This window comes from Colletotrichum abscissum (genome assembly GCF_030869225.1).
Source record: "Colletotrichum abscissum strain IMI 504890 chromosome Unknown Scaffold_6.1, whole genome shotgun sequence".
NCBI classification, from domain to species: Eukaryota; Fungi; Ascomycota; class Sordariomycetes; order Glomerellales; family Glomerellaceae; genus Colletotrichum; species Colletotrichum abscissum.
In genome coordinates this window covers 224,586-237,141 of record NW_026850503.1, presented here as the reverse complement: position 1 = coordinate 237,141, position 12,556 = coordinate 224,586, and the positions used below count along the sequence as shown (strand labels likewise).

At 56.1% G+C, this 12,556-nt stretch overlaps 4 protein-coding genes across 4 annotated transcripts; 1 reads left to right on the top strand and 3 right to left on the bottom strand.

Annotated features, from left to right (window-relative positions):
- Positions 1–360: 360 nt before the first annotated feature.
- On the bottom strand, positions 361–3,438 carry CABS01_03121 (uncharacterized protein; the record flags this gene model as incomplete). Its single annotated transcript, XM_060536498.1, has 2 exons — positions 361–644; positions 699–3,438. The coding sequence occupies 2 exons, from the start codon at positions 3,436–3,438 to the stop codon at positions 361–363; spliced, it is 3,024 nt and encodes a 1,007-aa protein (XP_060392417.1).
- A 1,345-nt stretch (positions 3,439–4,783) lies between these two features.
- Positions 4,784–5,624, bottom strand: CABS01_03120 (uncharacterized protein; the record flags this gene model as incomplete). Its single annotated transcript, XM_060536497.1, has 3 exons — positions 4,784–4,849; positions 5,008–5,162; positions 5,507–5,624. The coding sequence occupies 3 exons, from the start codon at positions 5,622–5,624 to the stop codon at positions 4,784–4,786; spliced, it is 339 nt and encodes a 112-aa protein (XP_060392416.1).
- A 1,741-nt stretch (positions 5,625–7,365) lies between these two features.
- CABS01_03119 (uncharacterized protein) lies at positions 7,366–8,055 on the top strand (the record flags this gene model as incomplete). Its single annotated transcript, XM_060536496.1, has 1 exon — positions 7,366–8,055. One exon carries the CDS (start codon positions 7,366–7,368, stop codon positions 8,053–8,055), a length of 690 nt encoding a protein of 229 aa, XP_060392415.1.
- Positions 8,056–10,946: 2,891 nt separating this feature from the next.
- CABS01_03118 (peptidase C1-like family protein) lies at positions 10,947–12,556 on the bottom strand (the record flags this gene model as incomplete). The annotated part of the gene is made up of 2 exons (XM_060536495.1): positions 10,947–12,255; positions 12,333–12,556. The coding sequence occupies 2 exons, from the start codon at positions 12,554–12,556 to the stop codon at positions 10,947–10,949; spliced, it is 1,533 nt and encodes a 510-aa protein (XP_060392414.1).

Genomic DNA, 12,556 nt, shown 5'->3' with positions numbered 1-12,556 from the left:
ACCTCTGGTCTCACTCCTTCAGGACCCAATCCCCTTCCCAGAGGCGTCAATCGTTCATGGCCAAGCACGCAAAAAGTGGATGGGATATATCATATGCAAATCCAATAGTGCTTTCTTTTTTCTGAAATTGACATGATAGCCGCTGGGCCCAATCACTCCACACGTAAAAGTCATAAATATCTCTCGCTTTCCCAAATCTGTGAAAACAATAAAAGATGTATAAATTCAATGAAGAGATTCGCTTCTCGCTTTCAAGGGCTCCTCGTCCAATGCTGCCGTCAGATAACCAAAGCTCCGCGCATACAAGTACCATCATCTCCTGCTACATGCTTCCTCTTACATCTGCCCCCGCCGTACTCATCAGCCCTCAATGGCAAGAGTCTCGCGGTCACGCTCTCGGTGGCGGTGGTGATGGTCATCACGTCGCCTCGAGTCGTCTTCATACTCGTCTTCGTCTCGACGGTGTCTGCGGTGGCGCTCTCTGTCGCGCTCCTCGTCGTACCGGTCATCATCGCCGTCTTCCCTCCTGTGATGACGGTGCTTCCGCTTGTCATCATCTTCGCCATCGCGGTCACGTCCACGGTCCTGGTCCCGGTCGCGATCGCCGCGGTCCCGGTCCTTACCAGTCTCTTCACGTCTCCGTTCTATTCCACTTGTTAGTCCATGCCAGAGCAAATGCTTCTAGTTTCCCAACATACCTCTCAAGACCTGTGTTGCGGCGGCATAGGCCTGGATCTCCTCCTTGCTGAGAACGCGGAGGACAATGACGAAGTCGTCTCTGACTTCGAACCGCTCCTTGCCAACGGTCAAGGCCTCAGGATTTACGATCTTCCGGCTGATCTTGGTCCATCGGGCACCAGGGGGAACTTCCCTCAGTTTCTTGTCATCCTTGTGAGGTGCCACACCCTCACGAATTGGGTTGTCCTCTTCGGGATACTTCTTGGGTGCCTTCAGGATACCCTTGAGAGGCTTTGCGTCTGACTTGTCGCGAGGCGGAGACACGACGCGGACCTGCTTCTCGTCACGAGGTGGTGTGAGATCGCGGTCGCGGTCACGGTCGCGATGTTCATCTCTGGATGAAGTAACGATCGAGTCGGCCGAAGGGAGTGAGACGGGCGATTCCCTCTTTGGTGGCGGTGACTCCTTCTTGGGTGAAGGTGTGCGTTCCTTCGGCTCCTTGTGTGGCTCGCGGAACGGAAGATCAGCGTATGTTTGCTTGTCTGATCTATCATCTCTTTCAGATCGTTCAGGCCTGTCCAATCGGTCGGATCGTTCGTATCTCTCAGACCGCTCTGGACGTTCTGAGCGCTCCGACCGGTCAACGCGGTCTGACCTGTCAACAGGAACCGGAACCCTTTCTGGCTTGTCATCCTTCATGGCTGCCAGTTGCTCCTTCAATTCCCGAATGTCGTTGGTGTTGGTAGGATTGAAGCCAATCTGCCGCTTAGGACGCCTCGACTTTTGCTCGTCATCTTCCGGGGACACATCTCGTTGTGCAGCTGTAGAATCGCCCGTGAGCTTGGCTTCGGCATCCCGGCGATTGCGGTCGCGATCACGCTCTCGGTCACGCTCTCGATCGCGCTCCTTTTCACGCTCCTTTTCGCGATCGCGGACATCTGCCTCTTGCTCGGCGGCGGCCCTGCGAGTTTCAACAATGACGGGTGCACGATCGCGAGGGTCCCGAGACTCCTCCCGAGGCTTGTATCTCTCGGCAGCACGCGCTCCAGGATCCTCTTCATCGCTTCGGCGCCGGGGCTCCCGGGACTCCCGCTCCGACTTTTCGGGGCGCTCGTCCTTCTCTTTCTCCTTCTCCTTTTCCTTCTCCTTCACAGCTGAGCCGAGGCCAATCGCGGTGGCGGCAAGACCAAGTCCCGCACTCAACTTATCACGCAGGCGCTTCTTCTCGGCTTCGTCCTCATTAGCTGTGCTAGTCCGCCGCAAATGGCGATCCTTGTCCGTCTCGAGGCGGGCTGAATCACGCTTGGAGCGATCCTTTTCGTCCCGGCGCTTAGATTCATCGTCGGATCCTCTCTTGACATCCGGAGGAGATGTTCGATGACCACTTCGAGACTCTGGTCGGGGGCCGCCGCGCGACTCTGGTCTATATCCAGTGCGCGAGTCTGGGCGATAACCGTTTCGAGACTCGGGTCGTGCCTCTCTACGTCGGTCCTCGAAATCGCCGCCAACGGGAGCTGAGTCCGTACGGATACCGAAACCACGGCTGGTGACTCCATTATCGTAGTAATCACCACTGCCGTAAATGGGATCATACTTGCGATCAGGCTCCCGGGCCTGCCGCTGAGCCCGATCATCATCGCGACTTCGGTAGTAATCCTCGTGATGGCTGGATCGAGGGGGCCCCTCATTATACACGGATACAGGCCGCCGAGAGGCAGCCGCTCCTGCGACAGTCGCTGCCGCTACGGAAGTTGCTGCGGCGACATCCATGGAGGAAGGGATACCACCAGTGGAGCGTCGGCTGGTCGGGCTTGGGGGCACTGGTAGATGGATAGGCGCAGCAGGGGCTGCCGGAGGAATTGAGCCTTGGGCTGGGTCGTATACGTTCGTGGAAGAGCGATTAATCTTATCCAAGCCCCAGGTGGTGGGCGGAGGGCCTGCTCGCTGTCGACCAACATCATATGCACGACTAGTGCTTTCAGTTGTCGTAACATTAACACTCGGTCGGTAATAACCACGGTCGATGCTCTCTCGCCTGCGTGATCGTGAAGGTGGCCGGGTGTGATCCAAATCGTATCTTGCCAAGTCGCTTGGAGTAGTGTATTCGTAGCCATCCGTGCCGCCAATGTCGACTGGGGCATTTCCATGGCGGGAAACATTGGTATAAATGGCCGAAGACCTCGAAGGGCGGTACGAATCGTGCCTAGATGATGTAGGATCGAGGGTTCGCTCGCGCATGCGGGTGAATTCTTCGTTGTCCATGGTTGCGCTGTAAGAGCCACCGCGGTGATGGCTTCGGGAACGTATGGATGACGCAGGCTGCGTGTAAAATGTCGAGTCGCTGGAGCGATACTCATCGCGTGTCGGGCTGCTATGTCTGTTGCTCGACGAGTGGTGCGACGATGAACTGGCCTGCGGCGGTCGGGTCGTCGTGGTAACAATGACTGGGCGGGCAGAGGTAGAGTCGAGGGTCGATGAGCGATGAGAGCGATTGCGGCTCGCTTCTCTCAGGCCTGGGCCGCGGGCGAGGGGGTCTTTGGTGACTGCATAGGTAGTGGTCGTGGTTGTGGGCGTGCCAGAATGATGGCTTCGAGAACTGCCAGAGGCATATCTCGTCGAAGACGTGGGCATGACATGGATATCACCCCCGTACATGGAACTGTAGCCAATACTGGTGGGAAGCGAAGCCCTGGCAGGATTGAAAGTCGGCGACCGCGGCCGAGCGGTAGTGTACCGCGATGAGGAGTAGCGGTGATCCATGGCAACGTTGACTAGTCGAGTCGTCGACAAATCGTGCTACTTGTAGCTATCGCTTGTGGCCGCCGAGGTGCTTTCTCTTCCGGATGAGTTGAATGAGGCAGAATGCTCAGCGCCTCGAGGGTGCACGTCGAGGGAGGAAGATGAGGTGAGGAGGGGCAGTCGGGAATTGGGTTGGGCGCTGACCACCTTGAACAGATGGATATGAAGCGGGACGGCCGTAGCGGCAGGACGCACGTCGCAACCACGTGAGGAATTCCGCCCTAAGGAAATTTGGTCTCGTCTTCTCTCACTTTCCTAATTTTTTTTCTTTCCCCTCTCGGTCGCTTTGACTTGGAGGTGCTTTGGCGCCCTTTTTCGGGTTGTCGCTTGTTTGGGCGTCGATGTGTCTCACTTTGTTTTCTGATTTTGGGCGATAGAGCTAATACCAAGTGGACGGTGCCCTATTTGTTCGCTTTTTTTCCCCTTTGCACGGAGAGTGAAAGAGAGAAAGAGGAGGGGCAAGTCGTTGGGATACCCGCTGAGATGGGATGTGAGGTGGATTCTTTTTGGTTGATGAGAGATGGCGGGGTTCCAGTCTCTTCTCAGATCACTTCAGTCTGTTCTCTTCCCGTTCCTCTGGTCGTGTTTGTGGTGGAAGACCCCCGTCAAATGGGCTGGGTCAGGTCGGGTTCTCAGGTCGGGCTAGCAGGTCGGGCTGGAGTTGGGTGGACTCTGTCGTCGGATCGCTGTCGAAACGTCCCAGTCTGTCTGTTGTGGACTGTACTCCGTAGTGAAAATCCAACTGCATGCATCTGCAGTACCGTTGGAAAAGAGGGGCGAGTCAGCTTTGTTAGGAGACTCAAGTGAAAGTTGAATGGGCGGGCGTAGTCTCAAAAATAGGATGAATGAATCCATGCAAGGTCTCCATATGGTTCCATACACTGTGGATGGTTGTGCCGAGTATAGACCATATGCATAGCGTGTTTGTGCATACAAGAAAGATGAGGTGAAGAAGTGGGATGTTTGTATGTAGGAGGAAGGGAGAATTACTTACCAGATATTGTAGTACAGAGATAACGTCACTGAGGCTGAGGCATCTGAGAAACGCAAAGAGAGAGAGCCAGAAGAGAAGGGGGGCAAAACTTGGGCAGTGGTTGAAGACACTGCGACGTCGAGTAGTCTGGGAGGGGGATTATCCCGGGCGCAATGACGGAGGGAGGAGTCGACTGATCCCTGTCGACTCAGCAGCAAGGATCGCGGGGGGTTCGCTTTGATGATGGATGCTGATGAATGGATGCACCGGACCCTCTCCAGGCCGTGTATTCTTATCCCCTTAGCAGCAGAGAGCGGGAAGTCAGGGAGACAGTCAGCAAACAATGGGACAATACGACTGGTTGCCCGAGAGCTTGTCTTCGGTGTAGCGGGGAACCGGCTGTAGTGTATCCGTACAAAGTACGAATTACTGAAGGCGTCGTGTCGGTGGTATCGGTACGGGCGTTGGCGAATTCTGCGAAAACCAAGGACTTGGGTGATAAGGCCAAGGATGTCACTCGGTCGAATGGTGTAGTATACGGGTTACTCGAGGCGCACAATGTTCCTCCAGTAGGGGTCTTCGGAAGATGGCGAGTGGCTGCGGTTATCCGGGCTTGACGACGGCTGGTCGCTTCTCGTCGTGACAAGGCTGCATGTAGCGCAAATGCCAAAGAGCGTCTTCTTCTCGGGTGCTGACCTCTGGACGTATAGTACTGCAAATGATCGCCAAAAAGTATTTGGTTGTTGTACCTTGCCCCAAGCTGACAAGAAATATTGGTAGAAGATGGGCGGACGTGCGTCAACGTCAATGCCAATGCCGTGAGGTAGCGTCGCCGTCAGTGATGGGGCAGCCAACGAGATGACGGCAGACTAATCACACCAGTGCCGGGTGGCATGGCCTTTTCCTTCCACTGTTAGCCAGAATTCTTAGCCCACCACAGTGACAGTCAAGCGCGTCGACAGCTGGATTGACAAGCAGCCACAGAGCCTAAGTATTCACACCTTGGTTGAAGGTGCTCAGACTCGAGGTCGAAGAGTTAGGCCAGTCAGAGGGTACATGCAGGAGCAGTTTGCTTGGCTAGGGCCGTTTCGTCTGCAGTGTAGATGGTTCTCACAAAGTTCAGATGAGAACCAGGCGGACGTCGCATGAGACGGGGGATTTCCGAAGTTGACATGCAATTCCTATCTCGGTGTCTGCTTTTCTGTGGCGTGTGGTGCTCATTCAGGCACCACAGCAGAAAGCCAAATTTTGCTCGGAGGATTCGTTGTCAAGCTATGAATGTCAAAACGGATTGTGGCTTTCCGACTGGCAGAATCAGAAGGAGCCTGGCTCCGTACCGAAACATGCAATTTGTTGCAAGTGACTGTTGATTTGTTGGCAACGAAGCTGTTTGCTGACCGCTGACGTCTCGGGATGCGCAATGGAATGCGCCCTCCAAAGACAATGATGATGATATTGTGCAGAGGACTACGGAGTAGGTACACAGAAGATAACATGGATGGCCGCCTCGATCCAAAGTGCAAAAGTGTCCCGAGACAAGGGAGAGGCGAGGGCGCAGGTGCCGCAGAATGAACTCGGCCAAGATTGGTGTAATTATTCCGACCCAAGGGTCCGACCTGATGGCGTTGGCTCAGGAGAGTGAAACTTCAGGTAGCAGAGCCTTCCCGCGGAGGGATATGAGACGGTCTTCCGTACCTCAGAGGCGAGGCGAAAAACCCTGCCATTGGTGTGAGCAAGCATGCAGTTGACGGGTTGATGGCTGTTGGCAAGGTGTTGATGGTGTGCAAAACGGTCGCTCTCTTGCCGTTTTGGGAAGCCGGTTGTCGTCCATGTCGATCACGGCGATGACGTCCTGCTGGGCTGGACGTGAATCAGGACTGAGGAGCTAATGTGAGGCCAGGATTAGGACCGTACCGGACTGGTCAGTTGGCGTCTGGCGCTTCTCAGGGCACGGCGAAGTTTCCCATCCTAGATTTCAATCTTTCCAGGCAAGATATGGAGGGTTTGGCCTCGTTTCTCCGGTGCTTGGTGGAATAGTGTTGAATAACTCTATTGCCGAATGGTAAAGAGAGATCCTGCTGTGATAGCAAATCGTCAAGAGGCGCCGCTCCAGGGTGCTTAATTCCGAGACTCCATTTGCCCAAGATCCTTCATCGACTCGAATATTGAAGTCGCAATTCGTCTCTTCTGCGGGATGAACGGAATATGGCCCATTGCCCTGAGATTCGACGGCGCCGAACCGACTGCTGATGCCTAGGGCAGGGGAACTGCTCGGGGTCCCTGACTAACAGATACGGTCGGTGGCCAGTGACAACTAGAAAGGCAGGCGGGAATTTGACCGACGTCAGCGTCAACGGAAATGATGGTGACTGGACCTGAAAGATTGTGTTAGCGCGTGGTGACGACGGGGAGTTTGTGGCCGAGGGACGTCGACGTCCCCCCAAAGACCGTTCGGGAGACGGTTGGCGAATTATTGTCTTTGGCTAGGAATGGCCTGTACTGGGGCCAATGGAAGATGCTGTTTGGTGCATAAACATGAACACGTAGGGCGCCCACGGCTGCGTTCTCTCTTCCTCTCGATTACTTCTTCGTTTGCATCGATCAACCGGGTTGGATGTCACAGAAAGAAATTGCTTCATTTGCAACTTCAAGAGGCCAGAAAGTCTAGACCGCGCCGTTGTCATGGTTGAAGATGGGCCATCTTGAGAAGGCAGGAAGAAGGCAGGAGGAACTTCGGAACTTGCAAACTGGCTCTTGCCATTGGAATTTGAGGTACCTGGGTACTTATTACTTCCAGATTGCTTTGTCAGGGAAAGAGAGGTACGTATTCCTTAGGGGACTACGCAGTACCTAAGTTTGAATGGAAGGAGAGGAACGTTCAACAGAAAACGGGAGGGCAGGAGCAAGCCAACGATATGCTGCACCGTCGACGGTTCGTCAAAACTTCAACGGTCAACCACAGCCAGAGAGACGTCGATGTTGCGCCCTTCCAGATTCCTTCAACATCGAGAAAGGCAATGTGCCCCTCCAAACATGCACTCATGAGCTTCAGAAAACCATACCGGCTTGTCGCTATTGGTTGCCTCGTCGCAGTCTCTGTTGCTTGCCACACGCTCATCCTCCACTTCTCAAACCTTAACTACCACGATCCCTTCCTCTCGCGGACATTGAGGCGCCCATTGTCGTCCAACGTCGCCTGTCGTGTGCTCCACCGAGCCGGTAATCCGACATTTGACTCCAACCATGTCCATGTTCAAGTGGGTGTCTCTGAGCGACCTTTCACAGCCCCTGGCCCGTCGGGCTTAGTCCCATACATCAGGTTCCAGTGCCAGTTGCAAGATTCTATACTCTGGTGTCTGCACTTCGTACACTGCGAATGCTGTGGCATTGTCTGGCCAGCGGCATATCCAACACCATGCCCCGTTTCATCCCAACCAACGCCTCCTGTATCTTCGGCCTCAGTTTCCCTGCATCTACCCGCCTGTCGTGCCTCTCTCCCTGATGGTTGTCAGTCGTCGACAATGCAACCGCCAAGCACCAAGCCCAACTATGGGACGTGTCGAAAACTCTGGATTCCTCTCCGCGCCGCCGTCCCCCGGGCTTGAGTTCAACACCATACGACACTAGGCGTTCGGAAGTATGGATATCACTACCATTATTGACTGGGCGATGCCGACGGAATACAGCGGCCGACGGCAGACCACCCCGCACCACCTCACACACTTTCAACCCACCTCAACTTCTCGTCAACACCTTGGCTGGTCAGATGCCGCCACCGAAACCTGACTTCGCCCTTCCCTCTCCATCGGACTACATCTGCAGCATCTCGCCTTTCTGCAAGGCGCATACCCATATTATCTGCATACAAAGGCCACGCCACAGCGCAAAGCATACTACCAAACAAGCAATGACTTGCGTCTGCCCGCCCCGACTCGATCCTCCTTGGGCCTTTCTGCATTTACAAACCGCAACTGCCGCGTGGGGTCAATGGGGCTGATCTTTGAGCCCCAAAGATGCGATGCAACTCGACATGTCTCCGTTGCTTGCTCACCGCTATGCTCTGGCGACACCCGGCTGTTGTCGCAGTATTTCCCTCACTCGCAGGTTGCGGCGTTTCTTGCAGAGGCAAGCCGCAAACGCATGGAAGAAGGCAACAGGTGCAACGTCCCCCAGGCTGCCTTACCTGTGAAAGGCGACGAACGATACTCAACACAAGGGATGGCTGTCTTGACAGCCACGCCGACGACCAAAAAGAGGCAACGGCGATACTCTCCCCCGGTTTTCTTCCGTTCAGACAAGGAGCATCCCATTTCAGTTGCTTCGCCAAACAGCCCTGCCGAAAGACATGATCCTAGCAGGCCTGTCGTTGACGGTGTACTATTCATTGGCCTTGCCAATTGGCTTGACTTACCCACCTGTTCAACGCGTTCCTTCGGTGAACAACCATGGAGACCATTTCGCTCTGGACACTAATTCCTCTGGAGAAGCTTTTACTCTCGTCTGCTGTGGTCCCCGTCAGACAACGTTGACACTTGGACAGGGGCAGTCCCGGAGACCCGCCAACAACGTCCGTTCCGGCGAAGCCCAAGACGGGGATTCCCCCGTCCTGACAATCCCAAGCCACCAAACAGCGCCGTTGGGTTCACGCCCGACCAATGTCGGGCACATCCGTCTCAAGGGCATTTGCTGTTCATTTCAGGCCGTTCCGCTTTATTGACCCACGAGTGACCTGTTCTAGCCTCCGGAGACCGTCGTCTCGGTGAAGGAAAGAAAACTCTGAGATGCTTATTCTCGCATCTCGATCTCGCAACGTTTCATCCAGATCGGTCGACGATGGCGGACCTTGATGTGCTACGTGCGCGAGTTTGATACGAGATGATGCTCTCCACGAAGCTTGGAAGATGCATGTAGCAGACACAAAATTCACGCTGAGCTCTCCACGGGCAGGTCGATGAGGTTTGGAATGGTCTGTTTCCCACGTGGTTCACTACAGTGCCAAGAAAACACCGTAACGTCATCTGAATTGAGGCCATGTAGCCTCCGTAGATTAAACCTGAGCTGGCGACTGTGCGGCTGAGCGTGCTGACCAGTCACGCAGATAATGGCGCTCTATATATCGTTGGCGCTTCTAACCAAGTCAATGCCCCGGGAGCTGCATTGCCTAGCAAGACAGGCAACGACACCGACTACAGTGAATAGTCGACCTGAGCACTAATGTGCCCTCAAGCGGCACTTGGCCATGCGTGATGGAACTAGTTCTCATCCAAGCGTAGTCCGTTCTTCCACGTGCCGTGATTGGGCTCGATATTGTCGACCAGCTTTTGATCTAGTTCACGAAAGGCTTAGACAAGGCGCAAACAGATGGACTATGCGGCTTAGCTTCGCCTCTCTACCATCTCTCGTCATCTCATCAGAACACATCTTCTGTTCTCAAGAGTATGCCTCAAAGTAAATGGCAGGATGCGGTAGGTTTGTGACAAGTAGCAGCAAACTCAGCAATTGCCGAAGATGGCGCCAAATACGGACAAAAACTCTGCTCGTACGCAAGGGCCCGCAGCCGGGACCCTCCTTCGCCTCACTTTTGTCCTTTTTGAGGCCAACAACCCGCCGAACCAAAGTATACAGAAGGCGTCCGGCCTTGGAAGATAACTTTCGCGGGCCGGGGAAGACACAAAAGTGTATAGCCTGTGCGGCTGCTTACTTTACTGAATGGACCCTTTGTCCCGGACACCCGGACGAAACTGTTCTTGGTGAAGCGAAGTGGGGTTGGCCAAGAAAGCCTGTGGTGAAGCGGGATAATAACCCGGGGTTCGTGGTCGACCGCTCCGGGGAAGGTGTCCGGGTCTTCAGGCTGTGTCCGTCCCGGAGACGGTGTGCGGGGGCGCGTATGTTGACGTTGACTAGAGCTAGAGATGGAGCAGGAGTACTCCGTACAGGTCGACGGGAACTCTGACTGAAGTTGATTAATGATGAGTTGGCGTAGTCCACATTGTCCACTTCGTGCGTCGTTGGTCTGACGCCGGTCCGGATTGAGCTAGACGACCGTTGATGGCGCCGGACCCAAAAGAGTCTCCATTCCCATGCTGGGTTATCCCGTGGGCAAAAGCTGTCAAAACCACGGCCGCGGATGGAAGTGATGGCGTGCACATCTTTTGAGACTGGCTTCGGGTGAGTTGATGTTTCGAAACGAGTAAATAGACACGCTGTCCTGCTGAGTACGTAAAAGAATCTAGACCATCGTCTGCATCAACCCCAGAAGAAAACGGGGAGTGGATGAATACGCCATCCACCAATCTCATCACCCCCCCCCCCCCCCCCCCCCCCCCCCCCCCACCCCCCCCCCCCCCCACCCCCACCCCCCCCCCCCCCCCCCCCCCCCACCCCCACCCCCCCCCCCCCCCCCCCCCCCCCCCAACACCCCCCCCCCCCCCCCCCCCCCCCCCCCCCCCCCCCTCGGCCCTATCTAACACGGCACACGCGGGATCTAACCAGATCTCTACGCCAAACTTCCCATGGGATCCCACAGCGGCAGCACAGTCGGCTCAGTCCCAATAACCCCGCGGACCTCCTTGCTCAGGAACCGCGGATCAACAACAGCCTGGTAGACAAACTCATCCATCCACGCGTCGCTCATGACGAACCATCCCTTATCGCCCGCGCTCTCGCCCCAGCTATTCTGCACCCTCCACCGCACGCTCTCGCCGGTCTCCTCGTCGATGTGCACGGCAGTCAGGACCATGGCGTGCGTCATGGCGCTCTCGCCCGTCCGGAGGCGGCTGGCCTTATCCATGCCCAGCAGGGAGACGTTGAAGCCGAGCTCGTAGTCGATGAGGTCGAGGTCCATCACCCCCGCGGCGGAGTTGCTGAACTTCCCGACGTCGGAGCCGAAGAATACGGGGAGGCCTGCTTTGATCATGGCTACGCAGGCGGATTTGAGGGTGGGCATGGAGACGTTTACGTAGGTTACGCCGCGGCCGCCTACGATGTTGCCGAGGCGGTCGACGGTCAGGAGGGTGAGGGGTTCGTGGCGCGGGTCGTGGACGAGGGAGACCATGGAGTCGATTACGGAGGAGGTGATGCGTAGATCGGGAGAGTAGATGTCGCGGGCGAAGGCCTGGGGCGTTGTTTTGAGGGTGTGCGGTTTGGAGGATTTGTCGAGGTAGGTCCAGGTGAATTCGTCGCGGGGGTTGGGGGGCGGGCCGAGGGCGAGGGTGAGGATGGAGAGGATCTCGCGCATCATTTTCTCTTTTGTCGCCGTGAGGGTCTCTGCTGTGGTTGACGGGGAGGATTGGACGAGCTTGCGGAGGACGAGGGCGTATTCGCGGAGCTTCGTCTTGACGATGGAGTTGAGCACGCCAGAGTTCATGGCGTTCCACGAGTCCGGGTACAGCGCCTGCGGGACGAGGCCGTACTTCTGGACGAGGTTGTAGACCATGTCCCACTGCCCGCCGTCGCTCACGATGTCACCCAGCAGAGCCTGGACGAGGCGTCCGTCGAGGTCTTCGCCGGCGGCGGCGGTGTCGATGATCTGCTCGAGAAAGTAGTTGCTCTTCTCGAGCTTGTCCCAGAAGAAGAGGTAGGACTGGGAGAGCTCGAACGAGTCGAGGGCGTAGCGGCGCATGAGGGCGACGCGGAAGACGTTCGTGGAGGCGAAGAGCCAGCAGCGGCCCGAGGAGCGCTGGTTCGTGATGGGACCGCCTTCAAAGGGGATGCGGGTGTTGAAGATTTGGGGGTCGGCGAGCTTGGTTGCTGTTGAGGTTAGGACTGTGCGGGGGTCTGCTGTGCTCAGGGCCGTGAGGGCGAGTCTATGGAAGACCATGAGTTAGCTTTTTTGTGTTCTGAGATACCTTATCGTGGAGAATGGGGCTTGGTGAGTGTGTACTTGTTCTTTGGGTCGGCGAGGAACCTCGACTGCCAGGACTGCGTTTGTTGGACGGGCAGGCCCTCTGGCTCGCGGACGAGTCTGATGTCTCGCTTCTCGTCATCGCTGCTGCTGGAGGCGACGTTGACGAAGTCGTCGTCGGTTACTTGGAAGCGGCGGAGGCGCTCGAGGAGGGCCTTTTCGTTGGAGGCGTCGACGGCGGGTTTGGATGCTTGGGAACCCAT